The sequence below is a fragment of the Amblyomma maculatum genome, unplaced genomic scaffold (genome assembly GCF_055883805.1).
Source record: "Amblyomma maculatum isolate TAMU_Amacu unplaced genomic scaffold, ASM5588380v1 scaffold_18, whole genome shotgun sequence".
NCBI lineage: Eukaryota > Metazoa > Arthropoda > Arachnida > Ixodida > Ixodidae > Amblyomma > Amblyomma maculatum.
The window spans coordinates 10,288,477-10,309,583 of record NW_028146743.1 but is presented as its reverse complement, the minus strand read 5'-3'; the positions used below and the strand labels follow the sequence as shown (position 1 = coordinate 10,309,583).

At 43.5% G+C, this 21,107-nt stretch overlaps 1 protein-coding gene across 1 annotated transcript in view; it reads left to right on the top strand.

The window, feature by feature from the left end:
* The window catches only part of LOC146171869 (low choriolytic enzyme-like), a 68,274-nt gene extending 54,838 nt beyond the window's left edge, over positions 1–13,436 (top strand). Inside the window, exons 5-7 of the mRNA XM_084586274.1 lie at positions 746–860; positions 7,061–7,245; positions 9,726–13,436. Coding sequence (XP_084442400.1) covers positions 746–860; positions 7,061–7,245; positions 9,726–9,982 — 557 coding nt within the window. The 3' untranslated portion in view covers positions 9,983–13,436. The remainder of the gene's footprint in view (positions 1–745; positions 861–7,060; positions 7,246–9,725) is intronic.
* The last annotated feature ends 7,671 nt before the right edge of the window (positions 13,437–21,107 follow it).

Here is a 21,107-nt window from a genome sequence, read left to right as displayed (position 1 = left end):
GTTTCTAACACAACGTGTTCAAAGGCAAATTGTGGAATTATGAACTGCCTGAAAGGATGGGAGGTGGCGCGATTCGTGTTCCGGCTGCAGGTGGTAAATGGTTGCCCTCGAAGAACCGGCACGCCGGTGGAAGCCGGCATCTTCATTCACCCAAAGGAGCGAGGCAGGCTTCAAATGAGTGTGCTGCGGCATAGAACACCTGCGAGTTAAGGGAACGAGAAAAGAGTAAAATTTACACCATAAAACTGCAAGCATTAAAATAAATGGCACACCGTACAATAAAAGCTACGAGCGCGGGGCGACATCTGCCAGAGCGGTGTGGCTGGCCCGCGAGCCCTTTGGAAGGAGAGAACCGCCGCTTGGCGCTCGTATAGTGCGAAATCGCTGCGAACATCCTGCGACATGAAATATGAATCCAATGACAGCACTTCACTCTTTAAACCACAGCTCTATTGAAGTAATTTTCTAGAACTATACAAAAATTCTTTAGCAGTCACGGCTTGTTTTTTGTTTTTTATTTTTTTTTTTTGTTTTTAACACAAGCCAAACTAACATCGACATTACACTAAGCGCAGTGTGACGGGTGCGCATTCAGGTCCGTTAGAGCATGTTTCGAAGCGGCGAACTCACAAATCTCTGCTGCTGCATAATCTCGCAATAGCAACACAAATCCACACACCATAACAGCTTTTTTGTTGTTGTTTTTTCTTTTTTTTCTTTTTTTTTTTTTTTTTTTTGCACGCAGATGATTACGGCAGGTACCTGATCGAGGATGCCATGAAGCTCGTCCAGGAGAAAACGTGCGTCAAGTTTGTGCCGCGTACCAACCAGATAAACTACGTCACGTTTGCTGTCAGAAAGTGAGTTCCTAAGTTTTACGCGCGTGCTTTGCGGCCCGTCGGTTCCATAGCACCGCCGCCTCACCATGCGTCCTTCAGAGGCACTGCGGCCACACAGGCACATGATATACAGATTCTTTGGATACCTTTTTTTTTTATTTGTCATGAAGCCCTACCGGTCATGAAGGAGGGAAATCGTGCCGTCAAGGTAGCAGCTATAAGGCGGGAGCAATCAAGCATCTCTGGCTACTCTGCTTTCAAACACCCTTGCATGCACTTGTGGGTACATCTAAGTGTTTCAATGGTGTCGTTTTATTAAATTAAAAGAAAGCATTCGAGTGTGCGTTCTTGCGGAACAAAAAGCTTTCGAGGATACTTTGGCGCGATCGTAGAAGTGTTATCTAATGCAGTGGCGGGTGAACGGATTTCTACTGCTGAAATCACTTAGCAACTGTCCTAGCTTTCAAGATGGGCCTGTGCGCATTGCCGAGTAAAAACAGTGTAGGGATTTAAACATCGCTAGAACTTAGTCATACGAGCGAAAGCTGTGATTAGCATTGTTATGCATTGGTTTGATGGTTTGTATTACCGGGACGCACAAGGTTCATCAATTAAAAGTAGCCGCAATAGCTTCTGTAACACCGCCTTTTCAATCAGCGATTATTTTTCTTGGTGTTTTTTCTCAGGTTTTGGGGAAAAGAAATCGCAGTATACTTTTAGATGGACACTACGGAATGGTGGACACCTACACTTAATCGGGTCGAGATCACACGACTTTTTTGAAGGTCAAACAGCCGGAAAGTTTGACCTTCCATGGCTGATGCATGACGTAGTGAAGGTTTCGCTCCAAAAGGCACCTACAAATGATGCCTACACTACACGAGAAAAGGATCCAAACGAGGACGACGCTGAAACTTTGCCGTCACTTTGGAGATATCTAACTTGTGTTCGCGTCCTTTTCCCGCTGGTATTTTTTCTCAGATTAAAGTACCCGATTAGAGTATAATGCTAAAAAGAATCCTGCCGACTGACCAAGCGCTGTACATTTGGAAGCCCCAGTTCTCGGTCGAAGTGGCAGAGTCCATGCTGCACCACGGCTCTAATGCATTCACAATTGTCGCAGTATCAATTCCAATAGAAACGCTGGTGTCAAACATCCATTTGAAAACGATTGCAATCCTGCAGTAGATGGAAAGACGTATACAGGAGGCACCCTGCGCAATCAACCATGTGCCATAGGGCACCTCCCATTGTCGCGCCTGAGTTCCGTTTAATGAGGCTGCGCGATCATTTTGTAAGGGAATACCACTTATACCAATTTCGACCGGCGCCAAACTATAAAAGTCGTAGGATTCATGCTGATGCCAGAAGACTGCTCTTAAATGCGCTTCCAGCCGGGTCACAGAAGTAATGACTGCTCTTTAAGTAGGTACGCAGCCCTTTCGGATAACTGAATTCAGCTCGGAAAACAAGTTCTCGCATTTCCGACAGTTAAACACATTTTCTTGAAGGGCATAACTACGACAGTGCATGGCTGCACCATATCAAGGGACCTAATATTTTCCCACTAAGCTACAAATTGCTCTCTGCCGTACGAGCAGCGTTACAAGGCGGGGGGGGGGGGGGGGGGGGGAACGTTTGCAACGAACCTGAGGCGCACAAGGCAATGGACAATGACAAAAGCACCTTCCTTCTGACAGCTTAGATATATCCGCAAAATATTTACGAGTGACGAAAAAGAATCACGCAATTTCTAACAAATAAATCTATTTTGGGGGCACACATTAATACAATAATAAGCGTATACTGGGTGTCCTAGGTAACTTTAGCCAAAGGGTAACAAATACACTTGAGGTAGGCCAGAGAAACCCCTTGTATATGGCTGCCAGCCATCTCGCTTACCGCAGACAATTTTTTTTTATTTTGTAATTAGTCTATTAGTATATAAAATAATTTTCCTAATTTACTAAGTATTGCCTTTAGACAATAAATGTGGTTTGCAAAGTTGGAGAGCACCTTCTGAAACACCCATTTCATTTATTTCCGACAAATAATGCCTCGCGTGTGTTTTTCCAAGGTCCAAAGAAAGCCCGCGAAATACAAAAACTATCACATGACTAACGCATTCGAGCACCATGATTGTGGTGCTGCCAATCGTGGTTTGAGTGAACGAAATTAGCTGCGGCGGTGCCTCGACACTCCAGCCCCAGCGGTAGGCTGATATGTTGGCGATAGTTGCAGCCAGCGCGGTGAGCTCGCTGTGACTTGCACCATGATGAGCGCCGTCTGCTTGAAGCGGACGGAGAAACCACCGCAGACATATCGGCCTGCCGCTGCAACGGGGTAGTGGAGTCAAGGCCGCAGCTTATTTCGTTCACTGAAACAGAGAGTAAAACGTCAAAAGTTCTTCTTGTTTTCTTCTAATCTTCCGCACCTCTCCAAGGTGCTCCTCGATTCGGCAGGCGACATGTAGTTCACACGCACAACACACGCACAACACACTGAGACGCAGGACGACGAACTTGCCGTAACAAAACGAAGATTAACTTTATATAACAAGAACACGAAGCACAGGGTACAGAGCAGCACAACCGTGGCGCGCTAATGCACCAGTCACGTGATATTCTTTGTATTTCGCGGGCTATCTTTAGAGCCGTGAAAAACGATACACGTGAGTCCTTCTTTATAGTAAATAAATCAAATGGGGGTTTCCGAAGGTGCTTTCAACTTTGAAAATCCAATTTTTGTATAAAGGCAATAGCTAGTACATTAGAAAAATGATCTGAATAAGTTAACTGCAAAATAAAAAATATATGGGGTGCGCCAGACGGCCCGCAGCTGTATATAAGTGGTTTCTCTGGCCAACCTTAAATGTTTTATTTTTAACGCTTGGCTAAAGTTAGCTTGGACACCCTGTATAATACACTTGAAAAAATAATACCAAAGTCGCCATCCTGCCCCTAGTAGCGCTGATAACGCGCTGTTTTGCAGATTATTTTATGTGGCAAGCAAAAAAGTAGTTTCTAAACAGGGAAGCTGCGTTTTTCTTGTGCCACCGAAGCGCAGCGGAAGCTTCCCTTTGATTAGCATGGCGTGCTGGCATCGGTGTTAGTAGTACAACAATGCGCAACTTTGAACACCTGTAAAACATTGAGGACGCGTGTCAAAGGCGTCATTTTATAATGATGGAATGAACTAGCCCATAATGGAGCACGCAGCTGCAGCTGTCATGTCACTTGCCAGCCTCTGCATCAGCAGTGTTTCAAAAAGCTTTCAGTACAGGATTGGCACAGTTTTATATTTCATTTGTTTTACCTTCAGGGTTTTCGTATTGCAATCGAGGTGGGGTAGTAAAACAAAGCCAAGTTCCAGACTGGTTCAAATCGTGATTGGGTCATAACTCTGAACGGCATTTTTTATTTAAATTGCTGCCGACTGCATCAGCGGCCAAATTCTAAATTTTAGCATTACCGGCACGACTATCACTTCGGTGCAAATAATATATGCCGACGCGGATACTCGCATATACGATATAGCCCCCTCCCCTCCTTTCCCAGTTTCACGCCTTGTTGTGAGCCATTTCACTAATCCGTGCCACACGCAGTCATTTGGCTGGTGCGGTGACACAGGATGAACTGTAGATATTATGCGCTATTATGCTTCATGTCCGGACGTCCCCTGAAAAAAACAAATATATATATATATATATATATATATATATATATATATATTTATATACATATATATATATACATATATATATATATATATATATATATATATATATATATATATATATATATATATATATATATATATATATATATATATATATATATATATATATATAAGACCCTTTTTGCAAAGTAGAAAAAAATGTGCCCAAACGGGTGATGTCATGTATCGTAAAGTGGCTTGGCTTCTCAGGGATGAATTGCTTCGAAAAAAGGTGTTCGGCCTAACGTAGTGTGAAAAACGGCCGCCTTTACTCGATGAATTAGCAAGAGGACGATAACGATGTCCCGCGTGTATGCTTATTTGACCTTGCATCTCATTTTATGATTTTAGCTTCAGCCTTACTTGATTTATTTTTTTTTTTCTCGACGTGGTTTCTCGTTCCACGCACTGTAGCTCCTTATTGTACTATAAAGACGTAGACTTTGAATTTACATGGCAAGTTGCAATTATGTATGCTCATACGAGGGCGTTCACAACAACACAAAAACAGAAGATGGCAGCGGAAAAGAAGGACCAAGGGCAAGTGCGTATCTGGATCATTCTGCGCTTCAACAACGTCACTGATTGAAGTAGGAGTAGGAGTAGGAGGAGTGTGCTCTTTCATGGCTTGACCTGCACTGCATGATCGTGACATGATGTCGTATTCCTACAGCGGCCTCGTATTTGTGTTGTTTGCGCGCTGACGACCGGCTTCAGCGGCGGACGCAAGGAATGATGCTTCAGGGTGGCTATCTTAATTTCCCTATCACCACCGGCAATGCAGACCGTGGCCACCGGAACGATTGACCCTCTTCAATGAAAGTTCTACGAGGGTGTTTCAGTAGCGCTTTCTCTTGTTAGGATACTAATCAGGTATCCAGAGCGTCTATTGTCAAAGTCTGCACAGAATGCAATAAACTGTTTTTTTTTTTTTTTTTTTTTTTTTTTTTTTTTTTTTTTTTTTTTTTTTTTCTGCCAAGTGGGTTTTAGAAGGTTATATACTCCGGACAAAATTTCGCCTTGGGGACCTTTTCTCCTAGGAGCCGCTTCCTCGGGGGTCTTTCCTTCCGGGGACCATTTTTCCGGGACTCAATCTTCCGGGAACGTTGTTTTGGGGGGACGTTTTTACCTACACCCAGTGGAAGTAGAGTAGGGTGTTCGCAGAAAGGAAACAAGTTGTATACCGCAGACAACGGGTTAAGTGGAGAAAAGGTAAAACGGTGAAGTTAGGGGGAACGTTACGGTTGAAATCAAGAAACCCCCGACATAAGCCGCGGTTCGAGACAGATAAAATCTTCCTGGGGAAAGTCAGCAAAAAGGCACGAAAGAACAAAAAGAAGGCGAAATATGTATTTGTTTGTAATCCAGGACGGAACGAGTCAAGAATGAGCTGTTGGTGAGTGAGTAAAAAGAAGGGTATGAGAGCTATTGCCCGAGCTTATCTGCCAGTGGATCTTGAATCGATTGGTTTCGCGCATTTTCGAATTCAAATGCTGCCTTTCGGCCACGCGCCAATACATCTTTTAGCACTGAGTCAGCAGTCTCGAGAGTGCACAGTGTCCATTTAACTTTGTTGACGAAGTGCCGCGAAGCTGACTAAGAAGTGCGCAGGCACTTCTTTACATCCGTCATCTCTCGAGTCTCAGTAGAGCCCCAGAACCAGGACGCAGTCCCTTAGTAATGAGGACTCCGAAGGCACCTCCAAGCGTCGAAGGCCAGCCTGTGTAACGGTCAGCTTTCATAGAAGAAGCATTGCTGTTCGTCCCAGAACATTCTTGCTGTATTGCATTCTAGGAAAAAGGTTGCGAAGAAAAGTTTAGGGAGGGGGGAGGTCCAGCTCGAAAGCTACAGAGTCAACGTTTCGACAAGGGGATTTTTTTCCCTTGTCGAAACATTGTCTCGGCTTGCGAACAGAGGCTCCCCATCAACCCTTGTTCAGTTCCCTTTCACACTGCGTAGCCATGTTTTTCCTATCCGTATACCACAGATATTCAAGAAGACGCACTGAAGTGCTGGCATGCTGTGTTTGCTTACATCCAGCTTTGTCATAGCATCGTAGATAGGATATTCATCCCGTTTAGCATCAGTGTGGCCAGCTGAGCAGGAAGGCTATAAATAACGTCTGTCAGGCATTGTCCATCATTTCACGTTGCGGTAAAAAAAAAATATCAAGAGAACATACGGTATTTTTTCCAGTTAAATTGCTATAGGAGAAAAGACTGCAGGTAATGTGCAACCTTCCCAATGACGGTAAGGAATAAACGAGGTGTCATGTGGGAAAACAAAACGTGCAATTTAACACCTGGAAAACTGGATGCCCCAAAAGGGAATTGCCGAGTGAAGTCTCGTGGAACGTGTGATTATCGTTGCTCGCAAAATGATCCGACAGCAACACCTGCCTTCGGTTCCACAAGACCTGATAAAGTTATCTTTGTGCGTTAAAGTGGCAAGGAATGGTGCCTTACAATGATTGCTCTTCGTGGCGCTCTTCTTTGCCGGTGCAGGGGGCGCTGTGCGTCGCATGTGGGGATGGAAGGCAAAGAGCAGATTTTGGCGCTGGACCTGAGCTACTGCCCCGGAGTGGGCCAGTTGGCGCACGAGCTGCTGCATCTACTCGGTTTCTTCCATGAACACAGCCGGCCAGACAGGGACCAGTACATCAACGTGCTGTGGGAGAACATCGACCCCGGCGAGTGCTCCCGCTCTGCTATTACTTGCTTATAATGTACAAAATGTTTGCAGCCTTTTAAGATGGATGGCTGAGAGGGTAAAGATAAGAGTTAACGACAAGATTGCGCAGAATTCAGCTGACCAAAGTTTGCACAAAAAAAAAGAAAACAATTTCGTCGTCTAGGCGATTGGAGTCACCCTTGGAAATGCATATGTAGGCCGCTCCACCAACGGTGGAAAGCTCAGAGGGCGATAAGGAAAAGGGGCAAGGTTAGTGAGATGCTATAGTTTTTTAAGAAGCCCCCCCCCCCCCTTTTTTTTTTCTCTCGCTTACACGGCATCCATTGGTCAGCATACTAAGTTTCTCCCCCTCTCCTCATTCTAATTTGGGTGCATTAGTGGTCACTGTATTTTGAGATGAAACAGTTATCACTTAGATGATTGGACTTCTATCCGTGCAAGCTCGTGTTGTTACGCACTACGTGTAGAAGGAATTGTGAAAATTCTCCGACCGAAATGCGTTTAAATGCATTTCACTGAGCAAATAAAATGCTGCGTCAATCCTCATAGTACCCAAATTGCACGAAACATCAGAATCATCTAGTTACTAACCAAAAATGGACGTTTTAGGAGTCTCGTAGCGACGAAGCAAATTGTCAAAGTCCTTGGGAGTGGACAGTTCTCACTCTAGTCAGTGAAAGTCGGTTCACTATAAAAGATCTTTCTCTTTCTCTTTTTTTTTTTGTTTTTGAGCGGAGCAGTGAAAGCCAGTATTATGCAAAAATAGTCCGTAAAGGTACAGCTGAGCTGAATTGCAAAAGGGATGAAAGGTATCTATGTGCGGCCCCACTTTTAACATTTTAGCGCCCAAGTTTTCTTTTCGTGTTTTATTTATTTATTTATTTATTTATTTATTTATTTATTTATTTATTTATTTATTTATTTATTTATTTATTTATTTATTTATTTATTTATTTATTTATTTATTTATTTATTTATTTATTTTTGCTTTCAGGACTCTGAGGGCATTGGTTTTAATTCACATTTAGTTGCAAATCCTTAACCTTGGACAGCGTAGCCGAAGAATTGCGTTAGTCTGCGCGTTGTTAACAACAAGCCCCTTTCAAATCTCTCCTTACATGACATGTGAAATCTAAGCCCTAGCAATAAAACGGAGAGTTGAGCTAGTTGGTGCAACACACAGCGCAACAGATGAAGAACGAGTGAGTAGACGGGAACAGCGCGACTATCAACTACTTGATTTATTGAAATAACACGTATATGTACAAAATGTTGGGACAACAAAGTACCCATGTTCGCAGATAAAAACAACAATTCACTTCAACCAGTTTCGTCAAGGTATGAGATTTCGCGGGGATGCATGATAACCAATAGGGGGTGCTTACGCACGTATCAGAATTCTTGTGAATGAGGTAGGCCTCTTTTAATTATCTTGTTAATTTTTTGTCTACGCTCGTACGTAGCAAAAATCAAGCGCGCCTGCATTTTAGCTGTTTACAGGTTCACTGAGCGGATGTGCATTTTTAACTGCGCCACGGATGATCAGCAAGCTCCCTCTGTGTAGTTCGCCATTGGGATCGCGGCAGCCACAGCAGTGACCACACAACAACTCCAACAACAACAAAAAAAAAGGGGGGGGGGGGGAGGGGCATTTGAAAAGGGTATTCGTTGATAACCGTTGTTTTTCAAAAGAAGTAAGGTAGCGGAAGCGAAGGGTAAGGATAATAGAAAGTCGCGGTCAATCTCACACACGCGTGCACAAGCTGAGGAGTCGTCGATGCGCGGCAGTTTGCCCATATCAGCATCGCAGTGCTGCAAACCGGGCGGAATTCCACGGTGGGTTTGCTGTGATTGGATTGCAAAACATTTATTTCGCCAGAAAAGGCAGAATGCAGATGATCCGTGATAGGTGGCTATCAGTCCACGGTTGACAGCGACCTGAGTAGCTCATTCAGTTACCCGGGTTTGAACTCCCAGGTCTGAGCTGGTGAACACGGCCTCCCATTTCTTGAGAGTAGGAACTTGTATTAGAGATTCCGGGGGCGCCTCCTCTTTACAGTTACACAATATGTGATCATAAATGGCTATTTCCCATAATTCACCACATTCCGGGTCATAATCGCCAGGGTAGAATTTTGACAACAGGTAAGGAGTCATAAAAGATCGCGTCTGGGGTTTACTCCAAGTGGTCTCCTACTCCTTATCTAAGGCTTTGTCTCGAGGAGGAAAATATTGTCATTTCAAGCTTAAAATGCCGACATTACTAAACATTTGCTGCGAAGATTCGCGCCGGATTTTGAAGTGGAGAAAAATGAGGGCAGGAGGACAACGTGACGCGTGAACGGAGTGAATGCCATATCGGTAGCCCGAATAAACGGCACTTAGACGTGGCTTGTGTGCCTTCCTCTACGCGTTCCAGCTTGTCCGTTGGTGCACCTGCTTACGTCGGCCTTTTATTTTCCTTTTTCCCCCTCACAGATGCCAACCAGAGCTTTTGGCTGAAGCCTGAAACCGAGGCAGACACATTGGGCCAGCCATACGACTACGAATCAGTGATGCACTACCCGTACGACGCGTTCTCCATCGACATCGACACGCCGAAGCCTACGCTTTTGCCCAAGTCGGCCGATGTGAAGCAGGAGTCACTGGGCAAGGCCTACACGGAGGGCTTCCTCACAGAAACAGACATTAAGCAAATCAACATTCTCTACAGCTGCGGCAAACAACCGTCGTAACCATGGACTATAGGCCATTTTAGGTTCAAATTATTTAATTCGCGCAGGAATGGCAACCGATGCAGCACAAAAATGCAGCGCAAAAATGGCGCTGCATTTGATTACTGCAGGTTTGCTATTCACATTGCTACGAATGACAACGTCAGTTGAGATACGGCGTATAAAGCGAGTGTTTCGCTTCATGTGTGTGTATCACGAAGCGCTCAGCGTTTTCGCCGAAAAAATTCATCATGACTCCTTTGAACACCACCGGGCACGAGTATTAACAGCTGTCGCGAACATCTGTAATGTGTCGAGATTTTGTGTTTTTTTTTTTTTCATACGTTTTGTTTGCTGTTTTCTCTGCAGAATGTATAGCGTACGAATGAAAGTGGGATTGACCGCTCATACTTTTCTGCACGGGGGCGTGTTGCTCGACAAGGAGGAATCGGTTCAGCTGTCTGAACGTGGTTTCACTGGATATGTAGAGGATGCCTGCAGTTTCGTTACTTATTGTGACAGCTCCAATGTGTTGCGCGTACCTTTTAGGCTTCCTGTGAGATTTTCTAGCTTGGAATCTCATTAGAAGGTGGTACAGTTGTGTTTAGATGAGCTGACTGTCTGAACTGTGATGTTTTGTGAGAGGTACTATCAGCGCCGAATAAAACCAGAAGAGAACAGCTGAAGGGCAAAAGTAAAACCGAAACCTTTTTCGGGAGACACCGAGTATTAGCGCTGTTAATCGGCACTTCCATGGCTCAAAGAGGGCTGTTTCGAATTTTTTAATCAATCTCCTCCTCCAATTTCTTCATCACTAACCAATGTTTTTCGCGTTTTCCTGCTCGCGTTACGCGTGCCTCCTTCGCGTTTAATTTGACGCTAGTGGTACATATTGTGCTCAACCCAACGACATATATTTATTTTCTATGCTTGCTTGACGCTGGGTAGAGCTGGTTTTATTCCTTCCTGCCACCAACGCTTAGACACACCATGCCAAGCACTTGTTGAGACCATCAAGAATGGACAGGTAGCGTCGGAATTGAGGGGTGAAACATATTTGGTTCTGAGATATCTTAACGCGTCAAACGAGTAAATGACCGTTGCTCCATCGTTGCTGTGACTTGGAAGCGTTGTGTGATTGGTCGACACACAGGCCGCCACAAGGAGCCCCGAATACTTTGTTTTTTGTTTTTTATATACAAAGCCGCGTTCCGTACCGATTCTTTTAGATCCTGATGACAGCGGAAGTGGGCTTTCCGGCAGAGGGCGCTAAGAATACGAGCTGAGTATGATATGAACAGAATTATTAATTTACCTTACAAAATAAGGCAATCGACAGTGTCTTCACAGCGCATTTCTGCTATATAAAGTATTAAGGCAGATAGACGAGGTCGTGGAATTCTTCTGTTTTAATTCCTTAATCGTCTCCTATTTCACGTCATCATTAGATGCCTGAAATTCACGGCAAGTACATCTCCGTTTTATCGTTATTATTATCATCATCATTAGTCGGAGCATACCCGCTGCAAGGCGAAGGCCTCTCCCATATTCCTCCCACTAACCCGGTCCTGTGTTAGCTGCATCCACTTGACCCCTGAAACCTTCTTAGCCTCAACTGCCCACCTAACTTTCTGCCACCCCCTGCTACGCTTTCCTTCTCTTGGAATCCAGTTTGTTACCCTGAGTGCCCTAAATTACCATCAGTTATCCTTGTTTGTTTTCTTTTTTTTTTTTTGAACTACATCTCCAGTTCATACCCATTCCTTCTTGATTTTCACTAGAATGTGAGTAACTCGAATTATTTATCTGACTTACTCTGCAGGCTTTTTATCTTTTAATGTAACATCTACCATTTTTAGTTCAATATATCTCTGCGTTGTCTTCAACCCTTAATGTGCGTCAAAAACTCTCCTAGGAAGAGAGAGTATTGCTGATGCTCGTTGCTTTGCAGACCCGTGCAACAGATCTGCAATTTCGTGCGAGCTAGCTGAAGCTATCATGTCCCCCTGGATGTTATTCAAAGCAAACGAATTCCCGTGGAAGTAGCTTTTTACCGGAGTCTGCGATACAACGAATATGGCCCTTGTCGTACGTGTTGGTGAATGGTGGCCTTTAGCTGCCTACCGTTGCTCTGTCCGAGAAATAAATTGCATTCCTTTTTTTTTTTTCTATTCGAAAGTCCCGTTTAAGCAGACCGCGGACGGATGCGCAGCCAGTTAAAGATTTACCTGCCAGCTTGCAGGAGGCGCCACAGGTGTAGAGCACCCAAGGCTCTGTAATGCATCAGCACCTCAGTAGTACCATAGTAGCGCCTATCCACGATCGAGGGTGAGCAATCGACACAATCATTTCGATTATAGAGGTCGTGGATGAGGACGCAATTTTTAAGGTAAGAGCCAGTAGTGAAGCCTTCTTTCACGACCGCACTGCGCCGTTCAGCTATTCTAGTGTCCATGTAATTTAGCGGGGAGATGGTGGAAGTAATTTTTTGTTTCTCTGACACTCCTAATAACGCAGAGTAGTCAAGGTCGCGAAACAATGTCGCTTGGATGTACCTACGACGCTCCCAGGGTACTGACAGAAGGAACAAAATGTATCATCCAGTCGCGCAAACAAGATTTTAACCTGTTTAAGATAATAAATCTTAATCTTTATTCATATTCAGCAGCTTTCAATAGAGGCATGTAGATGTGAACATTTGAAAGGGCTGAATGTAAAAAAAAAAAAGAAAAAAAAAAACATGTCCAGGGTATTCGCAGGATATTCCGCATCGATGACACCGCTTGCATTGCATATCAAAGCAGCGATTTACGCGCTCGAAAAACGGCAGGCTCGAATGCTTGCGCGTAGGCACGCTGCTTGCAGGCTGGTTTTCCGAGTGTCATGAAACAAAATAGTCATTCGAACTGTCACTGAAACTTTCTTTTAAATGCTTGTGACCTTCAGTGATGAATTCCATTTTATTTAGTGTAGCTCAAGATATATACACGAGTGTGATATAACCAGGAGGAACGTATATAACGCATACGATTGCGTGGATTCATCTTCAAATGAAGGTTTTTCACATGTATTTCTATGATCATTTCATATTGCTGGAAGGGCTCCCAGGAGCCGCGCCTTGTCACCGCATTTTTGCAGGGTTGTATGCAAGGCGCTGCTTTAACTGCGTATTTCGAGTCAACTTTGTCGCAAGAAGAAAAGGAATAAAGAACGAAAGCGGATAGTCTTCCTGTTTGGCTAAAAAAAAAAAAAAAAAAATGCGTCGGATTGCGTCCTGCACGCGAGGAGCCAAGCAGGTCGCTGTTTCCAATCATGTAATTTCGCGTATTGTTTGTTTTTTGGCGCTAAGAGTGTTGCCTTCTCAGGTGAAGTGAGAAATCTGTGTTACCTCTGTATGTAAACAAGAAAATATGCTGTATGTATATATATATGAGAAAATATACTCTATGTAAACAATAAAATATACTGTAACCAAGCTATACTGTCTTGTCTTTCATTCTTCTATCCTTTCTGATGCAAAAGGAAAATGCATTTCTTGCACGCGCGTCAAACTCCGGCTATAAAAAAAAAATTAAAAAAAACTCGATTAGTTCAAATTTCCAAGTACTGAAACTGGTTCGGAAAAGGATGGAGGACCGTAACTGGTTAAACAAAATTAAGCAGCCTAACCTCGGAAACATCACATCACATCACTTTGTTACCTTAAAGACCACCAGTTCCGGGGTATTACATAAGGGGTGGGTACACATATGAACATATGAACATTATGTACAAAATAAGCCGTTACAAAATATGGAAGGGGAGGTGATTCCAGCAATGTCGTGTGGAAAGCCATTCCATTCTACGGCTGAGCGAGGAAAGAATGATGCCGCAAACATTGTACTATGGGATTGTGGACGGGAAACTTGCAGGGGATGACCAATACGGGGTGAAATGCGTGCCGGAGGGCTGATGTAGAGCGGAATTTGAAGTGAGCTGCAAAGAAACTTATGAAACAAACACATACTGGCGATTCGACGACGACATGCACGATTTGTTAGACCGGACTTAGCTTCTAAAGGTGAAATACTGGCATCGTATGAACAGCAGGAATGAATGAATCCAGCGGCTCAATTCTGTAGGGATTCAAGTGAAGTTATCGGACAGATTTGGTTTGGACTCCAGAATAAGGGATGCATATTCTAGTTTTGTTCGTATCAGTGACTTGTATGCGAGAAGTTTTACGTCTTGTGGTGCGTGGCGCAAGTGCCATCTTAAGAAAACAGGAGATCTGTTAGCTGATGATAAGATGTTGGTGATATACGCATTCCAGGTTAGATCTTCGGACAAGGTTACGCCTAGGTATTTATAAGGTTTGATTAGTTCTACTCGGACGCCTGAGATTAACTAGGGGAAAAGAATGGAGTAACGTTTGCGGTGGAATGACACGTGCTTGCATTTTGTTGGATTTAGTTCCAAATTGCATTACGTGAGAATAAATTATATGTTGCGTGATTTTGCCTGGCACACTAGTTAAAGAATGAGACGACAGTTAAGAGGAACTCTTTGTTACCTGATTTGTAGACTAGAATCGCCTTTCCCACTGTCCAATCACTAGGTATGTTACCTGTGTGAAGTGATTGCGCGAAAACTAGTGAAAGGTATAATGCGCAGACATGCCGAGTATTTTCTAAGAGTTTGGAAGTGATTTCATCAGTACCCGCTGAGGATGACTACTTTATGTTTTCGACAATACAATCGATCCCATACGCAGAAAATGTCGTTGGCGGCATTGGGGATATCGGATGAGTAGCTGCAGCAGATAGCGACACATTTATTTATTTATTTATACAAATATCTCACAGGTTCCAAACATGGAACATTGTGTGAGGGGGAGGGGTTACAGTATCAAAAGGAACAATGGCACATAGTTTAAAATACAAAAGTTAACAGTAATACAGGACTGGAACTGCAAATAAGAATTAGAGCATGCATGGGAAGCAATAAACACAGGATTATGACATTATACAATAGTTAGCGGCATTGGACGAAATCAACCTGCACACAGTGAACGCAATATAAAAAAGTTATTCTGACTGCAAAAAGGTACTCAATTCGTTTTTGAATTTTAGTGGGTCAGATATGTTAGCGATGCGTTCGGGAAGACCATTCCAACCCTTTATAGCCCGTGGCAAGGCAGAGAAGTTAAATGCATGTGTTCGGCCGAATAGACGTTGAAAACTTATTTTATTATTCAGGCGGTGGGAGGTGCGAGTCGGTCTAGTAAGTGGCACTGTTGATGCATGGTGACTGTAGATTAGTTTATGTAGCAAGCAGATAAGCGCGATATCCCGACGTGATTGTAAACTTGTGAGCGATAAGGACAACTTGATGTTAGTCACGCTGGTATGGCGGCTGTAATCATGGGAAATAAAGCGTGCTGCACGGTTTTGAATAGCTTCTAGGGATTTGATTAGATACTCTTGATGTGGTGACCAGATGGCTGATGCATATTCTAGTTGAGGACGAACGAAAGTTATAAATGCGAGCTTACGAGTAGAAATAGGTGCGCTATGTAGATTTCGCTTTAGATAGCCGAGCGTGCGCGATGCTTTGGCGGTTATATTTTCAATATGCGTCGCCCATGAAAGATTTTCGGTAAGATGAACGCCGAGATATTTATAGGAAGGTGTGCGGGTTAGTGAAATACTGTTGAGTGAATAATCGTAGGTTGAGAGGGAATGCTTCCGACTGACTGTCATTATTTTGCATTTTTCCGTGTTGTGTAATTTGCCATGATCTGCACCAGTTAGTTACGTACTCCAGGTCCTGCTGAAGGATGACATGGTCAGTGAGAGAACGGATTTTACGATAAATTATGCAGTCATCAGCGAACAGTCGAACTGATGATCTTATGTGAGATGGGAGGTCATTAATGTATATTAAAAATAATAAAGGACCGAGGACGCTACCTTGAGGAACGCCAGATGTGACGTCGCTAAGGGGTGATGAAAAGTTATTGAAAACAGTGAACTGCTTGCGAAATGACAAAGTTTCTAATCCAAGGGAGTGTTAGGTTGTCTAAATTAAGCAATGACAATTTAACTATGAGGCGACAGTGGGCGACGCGGTCAAATGCACGAAAGAAATCAATGAATATGCAGTCAGTCTGGCAATTTTCGTCCATGTTCTTAAAGAGGTCCGTAGTAAAGTCTATTATTTGTGTGTCACAGGAGAACCCTTTTCTGAAACCGTGTTGGTGTGGGAAGAAGAAGCCGTTTCGCTCCAGGTGGAAGGCAACGTTAAGATGCAATGATGTGTTCTAGTAATTTTCATGGAACACTTGTTAGCGATATGGGGCAGTAGTTACTGACAGAGTGTTTGTTACCAGATTTATACACGGGGATTATTTGACCAATCTTCCAGTCATGCGGAATTTCGCCAGTTTCTAGTGACTGTTTGGAAATATGACAGAGGATGAGGCTAGAGGCATCTACAGTGTGTTTTAGAATTTTGGTATTAGTTCCGTCTAATCCTGAAGAAGTAGATATTTTGAGACTTTTGATTAGAGATGCAATGCCTTCTATAGTGATGTATATTGCACTCATGAAAGGGAAATCGGTTTCTTGTGGGCTAGGTAGGTTGGAATAGTCTTCGTTAGTGAAAACAGATGTGAAAAAATCAATCAAAACTGTTGCACACCTGTCCTGAGGAATGGGGCATCCGGTTGCATTCAGTAAAGAAATATTGTCAGACGTGCGTGATGGGGGGGAGACGGTTTTCCAAAATTTGGCTGGATTATTTTTCATGAGCGATTGAAGATCATGTGACAGAAATTTGCGCTTCGCCTTACGGACGGCATGGCAGTATGATGCTTCACATAACTTATATTTTGTTTTCGAATACTGCGTGCAAAGTCGCTTCGCTGATTTAAAAAGGCGTTTCTTCTTGTTTTTTAATGTACGAAATGATTTGTTAAACCAAGGTTTAGATACGTTAACACGAAACGTTATTAGAGGAATGTAATTGCGCACGAGTTCTGTCATTTTTTCCTTGTACAAAGATCAGTTTTTGTTAACAGACCGGGAGGAAAAATCGCGAAAAAACTGTTCAGAGAACCATTCCAGACCACGATTTAGAGCGTTGAAGTCAGCCTTGTTATAATTTAGGATTTGTTTAGGTTGAGCGCGACGTGAAAAAAAAAAAAAAGGAGCACTAAGTGATAACTGTAGAAGTTTATGATCGCTGAATCCTTCATCAAAAGTAATGTGCCTGACCCTGTGCGGAGAAGAAGTTAAAGTAATGTGCCTGACCCTGTGCGGAGAAGTAGTTAAGATAAGGTCTAAAATATTAGCTTCTCGTGTAGGATGGTCTACCAACTGGACAAAAGAAAAGTCTAGTGTAAGTTGTACGAATTTATTGTAAGCAGAGGAATTACAAGATAAGTTACACCAATCAATGTCAGGGTAATTAAAATCTGCAAACAAAAAGATGTCAGACTTAGGAAACTTATTTCTAATGGCAATGATATTGTCATGAAGGTCGGGCACAAACTTAGGGGGACTGTCCGGAGGTCTGTAGCAGAGGCCCAAAATAGAGTTACCCAAGCGGGATTGTATTGCTACCCATGCGATTTCTACTGCACTAGGGATATCAATAAGAAAAGACTGAATGTTATCTTTAACTGCGATTATTACTCCACCACCTTTTTTGTTCGTCCTATCTTTACGGTAAATTTGAAATTTATTGCTATCTGGCAGAACTTCTTCGCTACTAACGTCAGGGCGCAACCAAGTCTCTGTTAAAAGCAGTACGTCGCAGTTGCTATTATCGAGATATGAACATAGTTCAGTGCGTTTAGGGAAAACGCTACGTATGTTAGTGAATGACAAATGGAGCGGCGGACATGGAGTGATATCGCTAGTTGGCCGGACTGGGGTATTGATAACTCGATTGGTTTTACGTCGTGGCTATCTTGAAACTTCGGTTACTTGGTTAACATCAGTGTCATAAATGTAGACTAAATCACCCATGCGAAGTTTATCAACACTTAACTTGTAGGCGGTTTTTTTGGACTTCGCGAATTCTAGCAGTTTTTTCCTGGCTAGCCGTGTATGAAACGAAAAATCCTCACGTACAGCCTAATCGGTGTCCTTAAACTTCTTCCCATTTTCCAGAATGAGATTCTTATCCTTAAAGAAGGTAAATTTAACGATGATTGGGCGGCATTTGGCAGCGTTCTTTAGTTCTTTCTTTCTTTAGTGAAATAAGTTTCTTTAGTAAAAACGGATTAGAACGCAGAGCTAAACATGTTTGCACATTCATCGTCGCTGGCCCTCCTGCCCTAGTGCATTAGTAAAAGGAATAGTGCGTGTCTGGGGGGAGTTTTGTACTTACCAGAATTTTCGCGGGTTGTGCAATAATATTCTCGGCAGATTTATTCCAAAAACTGTGCGTTTAGCGTTTCGGATATATTTCAAATACACGTCCTCGGCTGCATAATACTTGTTCCACGCGCATACGTTAGGGTTGCGTTTAGCTGCACGTAATAGGCGCTTTTTCTTATTTTCAAGCGTTTTAAAAGATTTAGTCAACCATGCCTTATTTTGGTTAACACAAAATGTTATACTGGAAATAAATTCGGTCGCTAGTTCTGCAATTTTAGTTTCGAAAGTCAGCCAGTTTTCTTCAACGGATCGGTTCTGGAAGCTTGTTTCAAAGATTGGAAAAAACGTTTGCAGTTGGTTATTGATAGCTTCGTAATTCTGTCGTACAAGCAGATCGTCTTATGGGGACAATAGTTTTCATGATCCAAAGTCAGCCACAAAAGATTACGTGTAAAGTCAGACGGTGCGTTATTAAGCTGACAGTGAAACCCACGCGCATACGCATAAACATTATTGCGAGTCGATTGCAGGATCAAACTTTTGCTGTTTCGTGTAACCTTCGCGGATGCTCTGCCTGGATGATATCGGCGCTTTGCAATCGCATTCGTGACGGCACGTTCAGCGGAGTTTTCTTTGAACACAGAAGAGTAACGGGTTCTTTGAAGGCGCGTTAAGAGCAGGAGCTTTTGCAACCTTCCGACGAAGGCATTCTTTCTGTTTTTCATGCCACGCGCAGCTGCGCCTATAGCGATACGACCTAACCTAACGTCTGCAACACGGCACCGAACGTCTAGCGATACGGCACAACCTGATGGTCACAGCACCAGTAAAGGATGAAAAGATTTCCAAAACGGTACTCAAAACGCACTTGACATGCGCTATCAACAGTTCAGAAGCGGTTCGCGGCTCAAAGGCTCGAAATAAGGACATATTGCGGCAGTGTTACTGGCTCCACCTGTTGTGCACACGTTAAACTGTTCATTTTAAAACACGACGACCTATGCCGCGAATTTTGAAAGTGCCGAGACGTCACTTCTTTCACACAACAGATGTCGCTCGCTTCCTTTCGCAGGCAGCGTTCCGGACTTTCGGTCTATGGAGGCGCCCAGTTCGAAAATAGTTAAAAACACTTCGCAACTCGCGCAACTCTGTTTTGGCATCTTGCTGCCACGCGGCATGCAGCGACTGGTATAATTTAATAGACGTGAAAGAGAAACGAAGAATCAAACTTTGGCAGTGGTATGGTATGGTATGGTATGGTATGGTATGGTATGGTATGGTATGGTATGGTATGGTATGGTATGGTATGATGCGTTATTATGTAGCATGGTACGATGACATGACATGGTATAGCACGGAATGCATGGTGTGGTATGGTATGGTATGCTAAGCTATGGGGTTATGTGTTACGTTGTGTTGTGATGTGATATCATGGTGGTATGGGTATGTCAAGGTGTGCACAGGGTATGGTACGGCCGGTACGGTATAGCTTGACATGGTATGGTGCTGTATGGTATGGTATGGTATGGTATGGTATGGTATGGTATGGTATGGTATGGTATGGTATGGTATGGTATGGTATGGTAAGGTATGGTATGGTATGGTATGGTATGGTATGGTATGGTATGGTATGGTATGATGCGTTATTATGTAGTATGGTACGATGACACGACATGGTATAGCACGGAATGCATGGTGTGGTATGGTATGGTATGCTAAGCTATGGGGTTATGTGTTACGTTGTGTTGTGATGTGATATCATGGTGGTATGGTATGTCAAGGTGTGCACAGGGTATGGTACGGCCGGTACGGTATAGCTTGACATGGTATGGTGCTGTATGGTATGGTATGGTATGGTATGGTATGGTATGGTATGGTATGGTATGGTGCGTTATTATGTAGTATGGTACGATGACATGACATGGTATAGCACGGAATGCATGGTGTGGTATGGTATGGTATGCTAAGCTATGGGGTTATGTGTTACGTTGTGTTGTGATGTGATATCATGGTGGTATGGTATGTCAAGGTGTGCACAGGGTACGGTACGGCCGGTACGGTATAGCTTGACATGGTATGGTGCTGTATGGTATGGTATGGTATGGTATAGTATGGTATGGTATGGTAAGGTATGGTACGGTATGGTATGGTATGGTATGGTATGGTATGGTATGGTATGGTATGGTATGGTGTGGTATGGTATGGTATGGTATGGTATGGTATGGTATGGTATGGTATGGTATGGCATAGCGGCACATACGCTAGGGCAGCACAGTAGTGAAGCGCCATTTTGACCGCCTAAGGTCCTTTGAATCCCGCACTATCGCACATTTCAGAAGCAATTTTGTTTTCACTATTGGTTCCTTCAAGGTGCAGCTATCGTGGACGCAATGAGATTTCGTGTCCTTGGCGTCATCAGCCGAACACATGACCCACAAGGCATCTTTGCAGGTGAATATCCCAATGGCTTGGACCACAGTAATACCTTTGCAGCGTTGAGGTGTCACTACAGAATAATATCGGCGAAAACTAACGTGGATGCATGAGAGTTTATTTTGTTACGGGTGCGGACAGCACAACTCAGCATGAGCAGCGGCGCAGCGGCATGCAGCGATGATAAGCACATAAGCCTGCACCAAAACAGGTGTTGCCGCTTATGGCATGCACACGTCTCCGTTGCCATGTGTTGTGAATTACGTGCCGTACTAAAAATGCGCTCATTTTTATAGAGCTTCAAGTATTTCAAGTAGAGTCAGTGTCAGTGTCCCGTGCCGATGTAG